Below are 17,734 nucleotides of genomic sequence, written 5' to 3'. Positions count from 1 at the left end.
CCAATTGAATGCTACCCCATGGCTTGGCTGGCGCAGACATTCACTGCTTGATAAAGCTGACTGCCCTCGTGGGTTATTCATAATGCACCTCTACCCAAACCTCCTGAAGATTAAAAGTGATATAAGACAAGCATAGACTTCAGAACTCTCTAGTACTTCAAACCCATCCCAGAATGACGAGTCCAGAGCTTTCGAAAGAAGCCGCTCCTCACCCATCAGTTCCCGCAGCACTCCACACAACATCCGGCGGAAACGCCGTTTGGCACAATTTTAACAATGATTTTGCGCACATCCAAGATCCCAATGAGAGACGCAGACTCGCTCTCGCGGAAATCGATCGCGCGCCCTTCGGATGGTACCATGTTCGTGCGTGTGTGGTTGCCGGCATTGGTTTCTTTACCGATTCTTATGATATTTTTGCGGTTGGGCTTCTTACTACTATGCTTGGAATTGTCTATTTTCCGCATAATAAAGGTGTTATGCCGACGAATTCTGATACAGCGATCAAGGTCTCGACTAGTGCGGGAACGGTGGTTGGTCAGTTTGGGTTTGGCATCTTGGCGGATATTGTGGGACGGAAGAAAATGGTATGTGGTTTGATGGGGGTTTAAGCCTCAATGCTTACTTGTGTTTGCAGTATGGACTTGAGTTGATCATTATCATTTTTGCGACTTGTGAGTTTGATACGGATGGCTCGTTAGCTTTTTTTGTTTCAACTCCCATTTCTGAACCTCGATTTTACCTTCCATTTGAGTGTTCAATCCTATGTACTCTCCTCTTCATGAAGCATTAAAACCTCATCTTCGTCATTTTCTTTTGAATTCTATACTTTCTGGAGAGATACTGACCCCCCAACCTCACAGTGGCACAATCTCTAACCTCGAGTTCTCCCGCTGTGAACATTGTGGGTGTGATAATATTCTGGCGAGTTCTTATGGGAATTGGTAAGCTTATGATCTTGCTATCTTTAATTAGACATGAATGGAACAAACTAACTCAATTGATAGGAATTGGTGGTGATTACCCACTCTCATCTATCATCACATCAGAGTAAGTTCCTTTCCTATCAGCTATCAATTCTTGGGTTCTGAAGTCATGGAATCCATTCTGCTCATTGGTGAAAAATTGGCCGAATCATCATTGCATCATTGCATCATTGCAAAAAGCTATTAATGGTTCAATTTTCCTGAAACTTCATCGTCATGCAATATTCTCATTCAAACCAAGCATACCCTGACATACCCACAGATTCGCTACCACCAAATGGCGCGGAGCAATGATGGGCGCCGTCTTCGCCATGCAAGGAATCGGCCAATTCGTCGCCGGTCTCGTCATGCTAATCCTCGTCGCCGGCTTCAAAGAATCTCTCCTGACCGCCAAATCCGCCGCAGTCTGTCAAGGTGTATGCGGCCTAGCAGTCGACAAGATGTGGAGAGTACTGATTGGATTTGGCGCGGTCCCAGGTAAACATCAATCCTCCTGAGTTTAGCGAAAATAATATTGTGGGTTGAAGTAGAAGTATCCACTAATCCCCGCTCCGCTAGCTTGTGTGGCACTCTACTACCGACTCACCATCCCTGAAACTCCGCGCTATACTTTCGATATTGCGCGGGATGTGGAACAGGCGCAATTAGATGTCGAAGCATATATAGCCGGTAAAGCGGAAGGACACCCGGATGAAATAGCGCGAGGCCAAGGAATCCAAGCCGGGAAGTCGCAAATGAAAATTCCTAAAGCTAGTTGGAGCGATTTCGTCGCGTATTATTCACAATGGAAAAATGGTAAAATCCTCTTTGGGACAGCGGGTTCGTGGTTTTTGCTCGATGTGGCTTGGTATGGATTGTCGTTGAATAATCCTGTGATATTGACTGCGATTGGGTATTCGACGGGTTCGACGATCTATAAGACGCTGCTGAATACAGCGATTGGAAATCTTATTATTGTGTGTGCGGGTGCCATCCCAGGGTATTGGGTTACGGTTGCAACGGTTGATACGATTGGACGGAAACCGATTCAGCTTATGGGATTTATTGTTCTTACGATTGTTTTTATCGGGATGGGTTTTGGGTACCATAAACTTTCGGGTCATGGGTTACTGGGTCTTTATGTTGTGGCTCAATTCTTCTTTAACTTTGGTAGGCACCTCTTTCCCTTTCCTTTCTCTTCCTACCTTGATAACCCTATAACCCCAAAATACCAATCCCACGACTAACCATCTCCTCCCAGGACCGAACACAACAACCTTCATCGTACCCGGCGAATGTTTTCCCACCCGCTACCGCAGCACCTCTCACGGTTTCAGCGCCGGCATGGGCAAAATCGGCTCCATCATCGGCCAAGCGGCCATTGCACCCCTGCGCGTACGAGGCGCAACTGCAAAATCTGCAAGTCCGTGGTTAGATCATGTGCTGGAGATCTATGCAGCGTTCATGTTTGCGGGGATATTTACAACGCTGTGTATACCCGAGACGAAGAGGATTAGTTTGGAGGTGTTGAGTGGAGAGGATTATGGGGGGAACGAGGGGGTGAGGGAGGGGGGAAGTGAGAGTGAGAGGGGGAATGGGGGGGAGGTGGAGGGGAAAGGTATCTAGGAGGGAGATCGGGGATGGAAGGGCAGGTGGGTTGTTGATTCATGGATGAGATGTGATGGGTGAGGGGAAGGGAAGGGAGCAATAGTATGATGTGACATGATGATAATGATGAATAAAGCTGCAGGTATCAGCACGATTCTCGACTCATATTAAGGGAGGAATGAAATAAATGAAATCCTGACTTTAACTTCTACATGAATGAAGAAATGTTCGAGTAAAGATTAAGCACTGAGCTAGTAGTCTTAGAAGTCGCATTTCTTTTGGATAGTTTCGATCTTCTCAACTTTGATACTGTTTTTGTGACCTACTCTACCACAGGAAATACTGTCCTCTATGTAGAGAGGGAAGAAATTCCGGTCAAAAGATACCGGCACTCAATGAATTGTTTTTCTCCCTCTGATATAAGTACATTCTGTCCACTCTACTTAGCCGCGAAGAGTATACAAGCCTCAAAGCTCATCCTTCAAAACGCACGGCACGCCACCCCTGCCCACAGCTTCCTCAATGTACTATCTCCATTTCACCTTCTCTACGTCTGCCTACATGTACGCAGGATACCTCGAAGCATATTTCAACTGGGCTGAATAGGATATCTCCTAAGTAATATTTCAGCTATTAAACACGATAGACAGAGTTCACTACTGCATGCACTTAACCAAACTAAATTTCCAATAAAAAGTCCAAGTCAGTATTTCGAAACTTTGTAGACACAACTCAAGAAATCACATGAAAGCAACAGGTCATATTCCATAAATTTTCATTTCTCATTGCTTTCTAGTTACAAGTTTTTTCTGCTTTTCTTCGAAGTCAAGGCTCGTGACCAGTCCAGTAGAAAAGAAAGAAATAATAATGTCAGAAGATCTTTAGGAAGCTTCAAATGAACCATTTACCCATCAGATGAAGCACACTTTGATTTGTGCGTAAATGGAAACAGACGATGCAATAACATACGCCAAGCTAGCTAAAGAAAGAAAAGAAGAAGAAAAGGAAGCCTCGAAGGTTACAAAAAGAGCCTTTCTTCCCATCGGACAACACGATGTAGAGAATAGAGATGCAGAAGAAAGGTGTGGGCACAAGATGTCTGCTCATGACTATCAAGTGAAAAAACCCGTTGACACGCCAAAGAGTAACTAGAACCAGAAAACCACCGTTAAGGAAACTAAAGAACAAGGAAAATCGAGTCTATTGTCGTGGCAAATGAAGGTACAAGTCGAGCTGCGCAGTCGCTCATGTTGTACCCTGCGCTAGAGATAGAAGGTGTCATATTGAATCATGCTAAGATCTTTTTTGATCAAGCTGCTATGGTACAAAAAGGCTGAAGACTCGCAGGAAAATTTTGCTTCCGTGATGCACGCTATCGCCAATTGAAATTGAAAAGAAATAGGTATGCACGAATGTAATACCTCTAGATGATGCTAATGTAACAACAAAGGGCCGTGAAAATCGTTTGTGAATACAACCATAGAAGACGAACTGTCCAGAAAGCTTGAATGCAAAATTGAAATCCTATCAAAAAGATTCAATTGTGAATAAATGCTAGACGAACTGGAACATCGACTGATTCGAAAATGAATATCGTTCCTCGTACCGTTACAAGCGTTGAAATCGTATCGTCATGCCGAAATTTCACCAAATTTGATATGGAAATTTCGGGATTAAAACCAGTCACTACCTGCTCCAGGCTGAGTGCCAGGCTGAGCGCCAGCTCTACCATAATTGTATGGATGAGCAGCGGCAGGCGAAGTAAGGCGACTGTTTGGTGGAAAGCCAGCTCCTTGCTGAGTTGGAGATTGGATTGCGGGAAGTGGTAAACCATTGGTTATGGGTGCAGGACCAATGCCATTTGGGAATCCTCCAGGGGAGCTAACAAAGGGACCGGCTGATACATTGGACATGCCACGTTGGTGACGAGTAGCAAGTTGACCAGTCTCGTTATCGTTAGGAGTGGTGGGACCAGTCGAAGTATTTCCGCGGTTTTCATTGCCCTGAATCTTAGCTTGAATGCGGCGACCATAAGGTGTGGTGCGTATAGCTGGCAGATGGGGTCGAATAGCCTCAATGAGACGTGTCTTCATGTTTAAATTGGCGTAGTCCAAAGCGGTCTGAATAACATAGTTGGCGAAGGAGTCTCGCAAAAGACCGTCAAGCTGATTGGGTTGGAGCATTTCCTCAATCAACATATCCTTGGAAGGTTCTTGAGCGCATCGAAGGCATTTCTCAATGACATTTGAACTAAACTTCTGCTTCGACAACTGAGCAACTCGGCCTGCAAACATAGCAACCAAAGGCTCGGTGAAGATAGGCTCGTTGAGATCGAGAATGTATTGAACTACGTAATTACCAAAAGGATCCTGAACCAATACGTAGGCATTGTTCGAAATCTGCCTGATCAGCCAAGCTTTTTGATCGCCAGAAGCATGATCAATGCATCTCTGAAGGACACAACAGCCATGTCTGTGAGTTCCCACGTTAACGCAGTGCTGTCCAACGGCATCAAAAATGAATTGGGCATCTGTGGGAGAGAGTTTGTTCAGACACTTTTGAATGACATGATTGCCATTCAAATCCTGGATAAGCTCGACGACACGGTATCGCAAAGCGCCAATAATTGTCTGAACCTGACCTGCTGTAGAGATAAACTCGATCATCTTTTGCAAGGCTCGTGTTCCATGTTGGTTCAGAGCAATGCGGACCAAGTCGTGGGAGGCATTTTCGATCAGGACAGTGCGTTCTTCATCGTTGCAATATTCGAGCAACTTTTGACAAAGATAATTTCCAAAAGGATCGGTCATAAGCTCAATGACATGTTGGTTTGTCTCGAGCCAAATCATGTGAACCTGCTCGGGGTTGCGGTCTTCCAATTTCTTTTGCAAGTAACGGCAGCCATGTTGATCCTTGCAGAGTGCGTAGATCTCGCCACCAAGCTGCTCTAAGGCTACGTTTGCAAAACGGTTCATTGCTGCAGAATATATTAGCTTGCATCGATTGTAGGGTACTCGAAAGCTTACCTTCTCCGTCATTTTGACGACGTTGTTGAATAACTCGTGCTTGACTATCTCTCTGTCCACCATTGTGTTGTTGATACATCGAATTGCCATAGTTGTTGTAAGAATTTGGAGGAGGGTACATTTGTTGACCAAGTTGCATGTTCTGCATTCCCAAGCTCATCATATGCATACCATAATTATTATAATAGCCCTGAACTGGTGTAGGGTAATTTTGTTGGCCGGTTGGAGAAGTCACAGATGGTGACATCTGAGCTTGAGACATGCCTTGTGACATGCCTTGTGTCAAAGCTGGGCCGAAAGGTGCAGCACTGGCTTGCAGGGCAGATTGGATCGATTGATAGCCATTCTGAGCATCACGCAGAGTGCCATTGTCTCCAGAAGTCATTTCACGACTAAGTCTGTTCATAGCATTTGGTGGAATGCGACCCAAGCTAGCATTATGATTGTGCAAGTGTTGTTGAGCGTGCGAATTAGGAGTATTGTTGTTGTTCTGCGTGCCGTTCGTAGATGTGCGAACTGTTGGGACGTCGTTGGCAGAGTAGGATGATTGAAGCTTTGGTGGGGTAGCTTGAAGGTGCTTTGGTGGAGATGTCACTTGAGCAGTACCATCCTGTGGGCCTTCAAAGTACTTCAAATCCAAGGAATGACGATAGGATGGGCGAACACTGATGGGAGACTCAGCGGTGCTAGATTGACCGACAGAGGTTGTGACTTGTTGAGGAGACTGAAGGTTATTCATTGGAAGGCTTTGTTGATTTGGTCGATGGCGGGCGAACGAACTCCAACCACTAGCGTTGGACTCTGGTGCAGGTGATTGAGATAAGGCTAAATCAAGTGCTGCAGAAGAAGCGGAAAGCTGCATAGAGCGGTCAGCACAAGCGAGTGAATTTTTTTCAAGATTGCATACCAAACCAGGGAACTCGTCGCGACGAACAAGAATAGGGAATTTGTCATCGGTAGCGTTCATATTCAAATATTTATCAACGCTTCCGGGTGCAGCATTCTCATCTTCGCCGAAGAGAAAGCGAGTGGTATTGGTTTGGTCAAGGGACAACATATCGTGCATACCGTTGCGAGATTTAGTAACTGGCATAGAATATCTATTGAGACTTGAGGTGTATTAGCAAGAGTAAACTTGATTCGAGGTTCGTAGATCGAAGACGAAAGGTCAGAAATCAAGATTTGCGTGAAATCAAATTGGAGAAAGAGAGAGTTAGAAAATGTTGAAGATATTGAGAAGGATAATACTGATTTTGAGTTTGTTGTAGGTTGAAGTCTTGCCCAGCAAGTAAAGAGGTAGTTATTAACGATCAGAAATAGAAGGGTTGTAAGTTGGAAAGGTTCAAGATCAAAAGTTGAAGGATATTTGAGGAGTAAGAAAAGGTCGGGAAAAAAACGGCACTAGTGGCCGAGGATCTTGTTGAGGTAAAAGACAATAGGAAAATAGGCAAAAAGTCAATCGAACCATTCCTATTCAATATAATCAAGTGAATATATCGACCGATCGAAAGTGGTGGGTTGGTTAGAAGGTATATCGAGGGAATTGAGAGTATCAGAAGTATGAAGATATTGAAATATTGAGGTCAAAGCGGTTGGAAGCGAAATAATTTGGATGTACTCATGACCCCTCTTCCGATGCAGCAGATTCACCTTTATGTTGTATATTGGCAATATGATATGCCATGGAAAGAAAAGAGAGCGGGAAAAGGTGATAATTGGTCTTTCAATAGCTTTCCCAACAGAAAACTTGCTCAAGGAATTTCTTGCAATATGCCGTTATCCAGCTTCAGTGGCTCTGGAGATGGGATGAATCCAAGACTGATGTGCAAGTGCCCCTACTTTGAGCAGCAACCAGCCGCAGGCCTAAAAAAAAGTTATGTTGAAGCAGGGGCTACCCAATCGCATGCCCAGATGAAAAAGCCGGCCGCAGATTCATTCAACAGGTACTTCTTCATTGAATGCATCTAGAGATATACGGGGCTCTTTGTATACTGTTTTGTGGGAAAGGCCTCATGATAAATGCAAACTTTTGACAAGAAATGTTTGATGGCAGTGTGCAGGAAGAAATTGTGCATATTAAAGTTCAAGAGAATTTTATATACGTACGCATTGGTGGAACGATGGCTGGTTGGATCTTGTCTTACTGCTTCCTCCTTTTCATCTTCATCTGAATTGCGGCGTGAGCCTGGCACAGACTTCGAAGGTAGCTTATCATCAATTATAAGTCTAGACTGCATGATTCCAGCTTGCGGTGATGTGAGTTGAGAGCCAGATCTTCCTGGACGATTATAAAGACCTGGAGGAGAGGTAATGCTAGAGGTCGAATATCTATTGGGACGAGAAAATGCGGAAGGAAAACCAGACGAAGATTCTCTGTATTCTGGTGGTGTAGTTGGTTCTGACTGATGGCCGGCGTTGTTATTATTGTTATTAGATCGACCAAGATCTTCTTGCATTTGCTGTAACTCTTGTTCGTCTCTTCGTTGTTGTAGGTCCAACAATTGCATCTCCGCCTCGAACCGCCTCTTTTGTTCACGGAGCCTCTCGTATTCGAGTTTCTTTTTCTCTAACTGATAGGAGTGTCAGCTTTTATCGGGATGAGTAGATATGAAGAAGCGCTTTGCACTGCAGTCACTATGCAGTTTTGCTTTTTGTCGAAGAATTAGGAGGTTGGAACCAGAATGGCGTGGTTGAAGAAGAAAAATCGCTTACCAGTTGCACTTTATGGTACGTCTATTATAGGATTGTCAGTAAATGCTACAGTATCAGAAGAAATTTTATGATAGCATGAAAAATCGGAAGAGGCCATTGCAGGACAATAGCGATTGTTGTAATAGGTAAATTCAATTGGCTTACTGAGGGACCGTATTCCTGAGATTCTTGCGCAGTACGCTGGGTGGTGATAGAAGCAATTGTTGGAACTCTCCCTGAATCGGTAGTGAATCTTCTCGTCAGTCCTCCACGACTCTCTTGAGATTGCAACGATTGTGGCATTCGGTTTCCATTTCGAGGAGGAGAAACAAGACCGAGCATAGACGCATCATTCCTCGATGCCTGTTGGCTACGAAATCGCAACTCGTCCATTCGTTCACTATTGCTATTCGAATATGCCATAATGATAATCTATATGACTGTGATCGGTCAGGTCAGATTTGGAAATGCGCAATTCAAGGCTGGCTGGCTGGAGTGAGGGTTTGACGTGGGGGTGCAATGCGCAAAGATACTGGTGGATAAACCACTCAAACACTTCACAATTTAACTCACCTGCAAAAATATGAAAATAGTCCAAAATATCCTCCTCGTCCTGGACAGCCAGGCGCGGGAACAGAAATGTTGTGTCAAAATGAGTGTATACCGAAGTTGGGGAGGTCGATGGCGCTAAACGAGGATAGACGCTACCACGCTAAGATGTGTGGACGTGCCCAAAGGATTGATTGCTTACAAGATTATCTAGGATTTTCATGGGTTATATCGGAAGCATGGTGGTATCTTTGGGTTTTAACAAGATATGATAGATTTCAAACACTTATATTGATGCGTTTCTCGAGTCAAATCAGATGTACAGGAAATAGAATTTACGGCAAATTGAAATCCACCGGCAACAGGTAGAAATCTATTGGCAAAGTGTCAAGCTCCCTTCAATTCATGCCAGCATCCAACCGAGTATTGATCAGTACACAGTCTCGCAGTCTCGACGATGGAGTGTACCTACATCCACTTTATACCCTCGATAAGAAACAATCGAGTAGGCAAAATTGGGTTTTATCCAGCTTGATCTGCTTGTGTTAGTGATTACGCATATATGATTTAGCTTCAGAAAAGTGTTTATATCTATATACATGTACGAGATACACATTCCATTTGAGTTTTTCCCCTTTTTTCGTTTCCTTCTCACCATCTCCCGCATTAATACTAAGATGGACCCTGATTCGATTCATTCGAGGGGTAATAGCTTGCTATTTTGACCAATCAACCAGGGGTTTTAAACTTTCAGTAACGTGCAGCAACTTCTGTATGTTGGCAGGCACTCAAGCACCTTTTTGCCCAACCTCCTTTACTTCATTTCCCAACGGTAACGGTGAGCTTTTGAAGAAGATTAATGAGACGTGAACGTGAATGCGATATATCGCATTCTCGTGCAATGAGCAAAATGAGGAAATATTAATCACGGGGCGCCATGATCCCTAATCTCAAATACGTTCGATACTACTTTGAGGCGGGGGCGTTGATGAAACATTTACAGCCCTCCCCCCAGTCTTCGTAGTCGGGAGGTCTAATTCCACATTCAACCTATCAAAAAGCTTGATCTATGAGCCTCTCCAGCCTCTTTTCGAGTTCGAATCACAAACCCAATGCACATATTCAAGTTTGTACTATATTTCTGTCGCTGTTTAATGATCTCATCTAGATCGACTGTTAATCCATCATGTACTTGAATCTTGAGCACTTAGGTATGCATCTTCAGGATCCGTAGAACTCTAAATCCACAATTCCTCGCAGGAACAATCACTATTATCCTCTTTAACTCCTTTTCTTATTCCACCATCCACTCCATTATTGGCAAAAGTCTTCATATGTGGAGTACTAAAGCTACCTAATGCGTCTCTAATCAATTTTGGTCACGATCTTCTGCATGCAAGTCGAAATCCTCGAATCAAACCGAACGTCAACTGCAGCTTGTAATGACGTTAGTCTCCTCGGAGCCTTAAAACACCAGCCAGGTTCCTCTAAAGCAAGTATCAGGAACTCATCTAAATCATTAACATTCCTTTTGTAATTGCGTGGTGAGTCAAAAAATCTTCTTGTTCAACTCGTCACAACACCAAATTATAAGTGACTGAGAGTAAGGTTCTGCTCAGCGGCGTGCAAATGGTGATTGTAAAGAGCAAAAAAGTAGCCAAAAATCAGATCTAGCGGTGAGGCATATGTTCCAAATTTAGACTCTTGGGAGAGGAACAGGAACATTTGTTGATGCCGAGCAGCGTCTCAAGCATATGTAGAACGTTGCATGCCAGAAAGGATAGTGTCGTAGAACTATTGTAGTCGTGCCTTGCAGATGCAGTAATAACAGTATGCAATAGTACGAAGAAGGGCAAATTCAGATCAGATATCTAATACAATGAACTCTATACAACCACTCGATCGTCTCAACTTAATTAAAACAATGGAAGTGATATTTATTATTATTAAGGAATCTAAATACAGATCATGTGGTGTGAAATCAGCTGATCAATCTACCTAGGTAACTATCTTGTAGCCTGACTGTTCGTAGGAGAAAGGACAAGTCGCAGTGGACCACTGGCGAAGCTTTTCATCAACCTAATTATTCTAATTCAGTTCGAGAAATTGGAATCTTAAATAGTACTATAATTGGAAGCTATCAAAGGATGTATTTAATACTATTAACTCTCATAAATTTCCTTACCGTTAATTTATGATGAATTTATTATTGGGGCGATCAAATTTAGCCATCTTTTCTCCCGCGTGTAGCCTTAGACTGATATGGTAGCCTTGCATGACTCAAATCTCAGCCTTATCGTGTAATTGGCTGATTCTCGCGGGGTATTCGGCCTAAAATAAACTTTGACCAATTCTCGTGGTGACCAACCCAATAAATTAATTTTTGAATCTTTTAGGTCCGCCGACTAAATCTTGCTTATACACATGTCCAGCATCAATTCAAGATGCCCCCCAAGAAGAAGACTACTGGGCCATTAGAAGCTCCAGCTGAGGAAAGCTCTGCGAAGAAGGTAAGCCAATCCAATCATATTATTATGGCAGACAGCTTACTTTAAGTCTAGGCTCAAGAATCTGCGCCAGCGGTCGATGGCCCCTCAGTAGAACCCGAAAATCCTAAGCGCAAGAGGGCGACGAAAACCAGGCAAGCTCCTGCTGTCGTGGAGCCTGCGCCTAAGAGAGATGATGATGTACAGATTCTTCCCATTCGACTTTGAATTTTTCATTGACGATCATTATAGGGCTTTGCTGCTTTACTCGAACCATTCTACGATGGCAAAAGCTTGACGGATCCAATCAGTACTGCAAAGGTAGGAAAAGAGTTGAGGAATCGCTGGAATATTTTCTAATGCGCCTCAGGATAAATGGAATCTTGTCCCGGCCTTTTTAAAAGTCAAAGGTCTTGTTAAACAACATATCGATTCCTTCAACTATTTTGTCGAGCATGAAATCAAAGACATTGTCAAGGCAAACAAAAGAGTCACCAGCGAGGTCGACCCTAAATTTTGGTTGGAGTTAGTTGCAACGTTTTCCGGAAATGTGTGTGTAATCCACTAACATCTGGCAGATATACCGATATTCGTGTTGGCGAGCCGGAACGAATGGACTATGACGATCGCAAACCGCAAAATGAAATTACACCTAATGAATGCCGTCTCCGTGACATGACATATGCAGCGCCAATTAGAGTCGACATTAAATATATGCGAGGAAGGACTATAGTTGCTAGGAAGAATATCGCAATTGGCAGAATGCCTATTATGTTGAAGAGTTCAAAATGTCGGCTGGCTGGAAAGAATGATCGCCAGATGGCTCATATGAACGAGTGTGCTTTGGATCCTGGAGGATATTTCGTTGTTAATGGTACAGAGAAAGTCATTCTTGTTCAGGAACAACTCAGCAAGAACAGAGTTATTATCGAAGCAGACCCCAAGAAAGGAATTGTTTCTGCGTCCGTTACTAGGTCAGAGGATATGTTCCTACAGTCCTTTAATATAACTAACTTCTGAACAGTTCTACACATGAGCGCAAGTCAAAAAGTTATGTAATGCTTAAAAAGGAGCGAATCTCTCTTCAGCATAATATCTTGACGGAAGCTTTACCGATTGTGATTGTATTGAAAGCCATGGGAATCCAATCAGATCATGAATTATTACTTCTAGTCGCTGGGTCTGATGAGAGATACCAAGACGAGTTCTCAGTAAATTTTGAAGAAGCCACCAAACTTGGTGTCCATACTCAACATCAAGCTCTTGAATATATAGGATCTCGTGTCAAAATGGGTAGCCGAGCCCGAGCACCGGGAGGGGGACCTCGGAGTCGCAGTCATGTTAATGATGCTCTCGAAGCACTCGCAAATATTATAATCACACATGTTCCGGTTGTTGGTCTAGACTTCCGCCCAAAAGCACTCTATATTTGTTTTATGGTTCGCCGAGTCCTCATGGCCATGGTTAACCCAACGCTCGTCGATGATCGAGATTATGTTGGTAATAAGCGCTTGGAACTTGCTGGACAACTTCTTTCTCTACTCTTCGAAGATTTATTCAAGAAGTTCAACACTGATCTGAAAATGAACATTGACAAAGTTCTGAAGAAACCTAATCGGGGCATGGAATTTGATGCATACAATCACATGCAGTCTCACGGCAACTACATCACCATTGGTATGAACCGTGCTATTTCGACAGGAAACTGGAGTTTGAAACGATTCAAGATGGAACGGGCTGGTGTTACGCACGTCCTTAGTAGACTTAGTTACATTAGTGCCCTTGGAATGATGACAAGAATCAGCAGTCAGTTTGAGAAAACTAGGAAAGTCAGTGGACCCAGAGCTTTACAACCTTCTCAGTTTGGCATGCTTTGTACATCTGATACTCCTGAAGGAGAAGCCTGTGGACTGGTTAAAAATTTGGCACTCATGACTCACATCACTACTTATGATGATGAAGAGCCTGTCAAAAAACTAACTTTCGTTCTTGGTGCAGAAGACATCGTTTCTATGAGTGGTAAAGAAATCTATGAGAAGGGAGCTTACGTTATTTTCGTTAATGGAACGCCTCTCGCACTCACTCGGCAACCTAAGAAATTCCTTAACTCCTTCCGAAAGTTTCGACGTATGGGCCGTATTTCGGAGTATATCAGCATTTTTATCAACCATCACAGCACATCTGTTCATATTGCTACAGATGAAGGTCGAATTTGTAGACCTCTGATTATTGTGGAGAACCAAAAGCCTAAGGTTACGAAACGTCATCTGGAAGAGCTCAGGAAGGGAACAATGGATTTCGACGATTTCTTATACAAAGGACTTCTCGAATACGTTGATTGTAATGAGGAGAACGATTCTAATATTGCCATCAGAGAAAACTACATCAATGAAGCGACTACGCATCTTGAAATCGAACCTTTCACTGTGCTAGGAGCGGTTGCAGGACTTATTCCCTACCCACATCACAACCAATCTCCCAGAAACACATATCAATGTGCTATGGGTAAGCAAGCTATTGGTGCCATTGCATACAATCAATTTTCTCGTATTGATACTTTACTTTATCTTATGGTCTATCCACAACAACCTATGGTCAAGACTCGTACGATAGAGTTAATCAAATACGACAAACTTCCTGCTGGTCAAAATGCCACAGTCGCTGTCATGTCCTTCTCAGGTTACGATATTGAGGATGCACTTGTTCTTAATAAAGCCTCCTGTGATCGTGGATTTGGACGTTGTCAGGTGTTCCGTAAATATTCAACACAATTGAAAAAGTATCCCAATCGATCTCAAGATCGTATTGCTGATAGAGTTATTGGCGAAAATGGTAAACCTATTGCCAAACACAGGATATTGGGAACTGATGGGATCGCGTTAGTTGGTGAGAGAATCAATGCTGGCGAAGTCTATCTAAATAAGGAAACCCCTTCAAATCCAAACTCAACCGGGATGGGCAATGATTTCAACCTGAACGACATGAAACCTGCACCAATGGGTTACAAACTACACGATCATGCCTACATTGACAAGGTCATGCTCTCCCAAACAGAGAATGAAAGCGGAGTCGTTAAGGTTCAAACTCGTCAAACTAGACGACCTGAGTTAGGAGACAAATTCTCATCTCGCCATGGTCAAAAAGGTGTTGTTGGTATCATTGTCAATCAAGAAGATATGCCATTTGCAGACTCAGGAGTTACCCCCGATATTATTATGAACCCTCACGGTTTCCCATCTCGTATGACAGTTGGTAAAATGCTGGAATTGCTCTCTGGAAAAGCTGGTGTCATTAATGGCACTCTTGAATATGGTACTTGTTTTGGAGGCAGCAATGTTGACGTCATGGGACAAATTTTAATCGACAATGGATTTAGTTACTCGGGTAAAGATTTCGTCACAAGTGGTATTACGGGAGAATCTCTACCAGCCTACGTCTTCTTCGGTCCAATCTACTATCAAAAACTTAAGCACATGGTTCAAGATAAAATGCATTCTCGATCTCGCGGTCCTCGTGCTATTCTTACTCGTCAACCTACGGAAGGTAGATCGAGAGATGGTGGTCTTCGTTTGGGTGAGATGGAGAGAGATTGTCTTATTGCTTATGGTGCAAGTCAATTGTTACTTGAGAGACTTATGTTGAGTAGTGATGCTCATCAGGTGGATATTTGCGAAACTTGTGGATTGATGGGATACTCGGGTTGGTGTCAGACGTGTAAGAGCTCCAAGGGAGTGAGTACGATGACGATGCCATATGCGGCGAAGTTGTTGGTACAGGAGATGCTGAGTATGAACGTCTTGGTGAGATTGAAGCTAGAGGATGAGTTTCCTCATTCCGGTCATGTGAGAGGATGAGCAGGAGTTGATTAGATGAGGTTAATGATGAAGTTGATGAAATGGAAAGGAAAGTGAGGGGGAAAGAATAAAATTTGGTATCACGAGGGGCATGGGCGTAGGGGATTTAAGCGAAGGTCTTTGTAACTGCATAGCCATGGCGCATAATTAGGTGGTTGATTTGTAAAATACCATAGAATTTGATCAAAAATATTGATATTGATATTGATTGATGTAAGTAACATATTTGGGTACATGAATTAAAATGTGTATATCTTCTTGATCTACCCATTCGATATCTTCCTACTTTTGCAATAACCCAATTTCCTCTCTGTGCGGTGTTTACACCCCTTCCCCCGTCCTCCAAGCAAGGAGGAGGAAATCCTCGCTTCTACACTATAGGATGGGGAATTGGAGGGGATTGGGTTGGAGGAGGGGGAAAGAGATACATATATGTATATTATCTCCATGCCCCATACTGATTGGTGAAATCTCCTTTACCTACCTACCTACCAACCTACCTACCTACCTAATACATCCACTACTACTACTCAATCTAAATATCTATTCGCTTCCTCGTCAAAGCCTATCAAACCCCGTTTACCCCTCGTCAAATGTTAAGTATTAACTAAATACATAGATAGATCACTTGAGATGAATTACCTTGAATTATCTTGATTACCTTCCATCCCCCTAATTCCCTTAATTCCCTTAATTCCCTCAATTATGTTATCGATATACCATGGATCACCTTGAATGACTTCGAATCAATCTATGATATTGCATACAAACAATGAATGACTCGTAAATACTGATAAGTTAGACAGTCTTTTGATATCTGTGTGTATTTATTTGTTTCTTTGCTTTGCCTTGTATTTTTGTTTCCACAGTCACCACCACTGTTATTATTGAACCATTCACAACTATCATCATTATCATCATCATCATGATACAAACCATCTACTCATCTACTCACCTACCTCATACCACACCAGAACCTCACACCTACTCACACCAACTCCCTAATCACAAACAATCACACAAACCCCAATATCGCATATATAAAATTGCTTATGTATAAACTACTACCTAAGTAAATAAGTACCTACAAAATGACGCCTGCCCCTCGCGAAAAAGGTAAAAGTAGAGGTGAAAGGTAAAGGTAAGTGTTAGTCTCCCTTTCCTTCTCTCCTCTCCTCCTCTCCAAAAATGCCATTAATCGTAACTATGTCCATGTCCATAACCGTAAAATTCGTATCGTGCGTGCTTCATACCATCCTTCCATCCGTTCATTCTGCTATTCTCATAAATTCATGTTCGTGTCTTGTGTCCATCAGCGCATTCTTATACATCCACATTTACATCATCTCATCTCATCTCATCTCATCTCCTCATCCTCCTCCCCATCCACCTCCTCCGGATGTCCCAAAAGCCCCGCCACATTCGCCATGTCATAATGTTTCCTCCTCAACGCCTCAAACTTCTCATGTTTTTCCCTCTCCTCCTCCGTCATGCCCGCCATTTCCGCATCCGCATCCCGCCCATTCCCCGCCACATGCACCTTCTTCTCCTCTCCCTCCCCCATCTCCACTTCCCTCTCCGGAACCGCCTCTTCGGGTTCTCCCAGACTCAATCCCGGGATTTCCTCATCCCGCTGGTGATTCCGCTTCGGTCCCCCCTTCACCTTATCCAGCTCATCTACCACAATCTCCCCCGCATCAATCGTGCGCATCTCATCTGCATCTTCAGCCGGATCATAATGTTTCGCATACGGTGTTTTCGGCTCGTTGATCTTCATCGTCGAGCTTTTTTCCTGCTCGGTGAGATATAAATTCGCTTCGTCCCATTGCAAACGCATGTTATTTGAGTCGTCAGTGTTGTTGTATGTGGATCCCGAGGATGCACGACGGATTGGTCGGCTGGCGGAAGAGGAGCGGCGATGTCCCGCGTTTTGGAGTGTGTTTTGCAGGGTGACGTCGTGGTCGGAGATGGCCGAGGTGGTGGGGGTGCTGGGGACGGCGACGTGTTTGGGAGAGGTGATGGGAGGGGCGGAGGTGGTTATGGGGGCTTGGAAGGGGGGGGAGCGGTGGAAAGAGTTTTTGAGAATGCCTTTTAGTGGGATGTTAGTTGGTTTTTCTGATTTTCTTATTCTCGTATGTGATTCTTTTCTCGAATCGAATCGAAAAAGAACGCGGAAGAGCGGGGTACAATCCGCACACAGCAATTAATTCATTGTCGAAAATAAATAAAGAACATACCTTTGGGACGTTTTGCCGTAGGACTTGGAGGACTATGAAGAACCTGTGCTTCAGAGGAAGACATCGTAGCAGCCATGATTATAAGTGCTTTCTGTAAAAGTATCGATAAAAGAGTTGTGTGTGTGTGTGAGTGTGTGGTTGCGGTGGGAAAATAATGGATTCGATTGGGATTTTAACTTGATTTATTTGTGGTGGTTTCTTGTCCCTACCGGTGATGGGTATTGGTGATGGAACTTGCCTTGCCACCCACTTTCTTTTATTCAAGGGGTCGGGGTGTGTGGTTTCCGAGTTGGGGTTGGTTCGGTACCTAATGAATGC

General features: G+C 43.5%; 4 protein-coding genes across 4 annotated transcripts; 2 read left to right on the top strand and 2 right to left on the bottom strand.

The window, feature by feature from the left end:
* Positions 1 to 173: 173 nt before the first annotated feature.
* On the top strand, positions 174 to 2,591 carry EAF01_005773 (uncharacterized protein; the record flags this gene model as incomplete). Its single annotated transcript, XM_038914027.1, has 7 exons — positions 174 to 587; positions 638 to 674; positions 864 to 944; positions 1,008 to 1,050; positions 1,249 to 1,463; positions 1,545 to 2,135; positions 2,227 to 2,591. 7 exons carry the CDS (start codon positions 174 to 176, stop codon positions 2,589 to 2,591), a joined length of 1,746 nt encoding a protein of 581 aa, XP_038770476.1.
* Positions 2,592 to 4,246: 1,655 nt separating this feature from the next.
* EAF01_005772 (uncharacterized protein) lies at positions 4,247 to 8,713 on the bottom strand (the record flags this gene model as incomplete). Its single annotated transcript, XM_038914026.1, has 6 exons — positions 4,247 to 5,550; positions 5,600 to 6,455; positions 6,507 to 6,708; positions 7,706 to 8,169; positions 8,312 to 8,332; positions 8,456 to 8,713. 6 exons carry the CDS (start codon positions 8,711 to 8,713, stop codon positions 4,247 to 4,249), a joined length of 3,105 nt encoding a protein of 1,034 aa, XP_038770475.1.
* Positions 8,714 to 11,071: 2,358 nt separating this feature from the next.
* On the top strand, positions 11,072 to 15,369 carry EAF01_005771 (uncharacterized protein). The gene is made up of 6 exons (XM_038914025.1): positions 11,072 to 11,349; positions 11,401 to 11,526; positions 11,578 to 11,646; positions 11,696 to 11,850; positions 11,904 to 12,299; positions 12,350 to 15,369. Exons 1-6 carry the CDS (start codon positions 11,284 to 11,286, stop codon positions 15,177 to 15,179), a joined length of 3,642 nt encoding a protein of 1,213 aa, XP_038770474.1. The 5' UTR covers positions 11,072 to 11,283; the 3' UTR covers positions 15,180 to 15,369.
* Positions 15,370 to 16,536: 1,167 nt separating this feature from the next.
* Positions 16,537 to 17,492, bottom strand: EAF01_005770 (uncharacterized protein; the record flags this gene model as incomplete). Its single annotated transcript, XM_038914024.1, has 2 exons — positions 16,537 to 17,267; positions 17,417 to 17,492. 2 exons carry the CDS (start codon positions 17,490 to 17,492, stop codon positions 16,537 to 16,539), a joined length of 807 nt encoding a protein of 268 aa, XP_038770473.1.
* Between the last annotated feature and the right edge of the window lie 242 nt (positions 17,493 to 17,734).

Source organism: Botrytis porri (genome assembly GCF_014898465.1).
Source record: "Botrytis porri strain MUCL 3234 chromosome Unknown BPOR_007, whole genome shotgun sequence".
Classification (NCBI taxonomy): Eukaryota; Fungi; Ascomycota; class Leotiomycetes; order Helotiales; family Sclerotiniaceae; genus Botrytis; species Botrytis porri.
The sequence above is the reverse complement of the archived record's forward strand: the minus strand, read 5'-3'. Positions and strand labels throughout refer to the sequence as shown.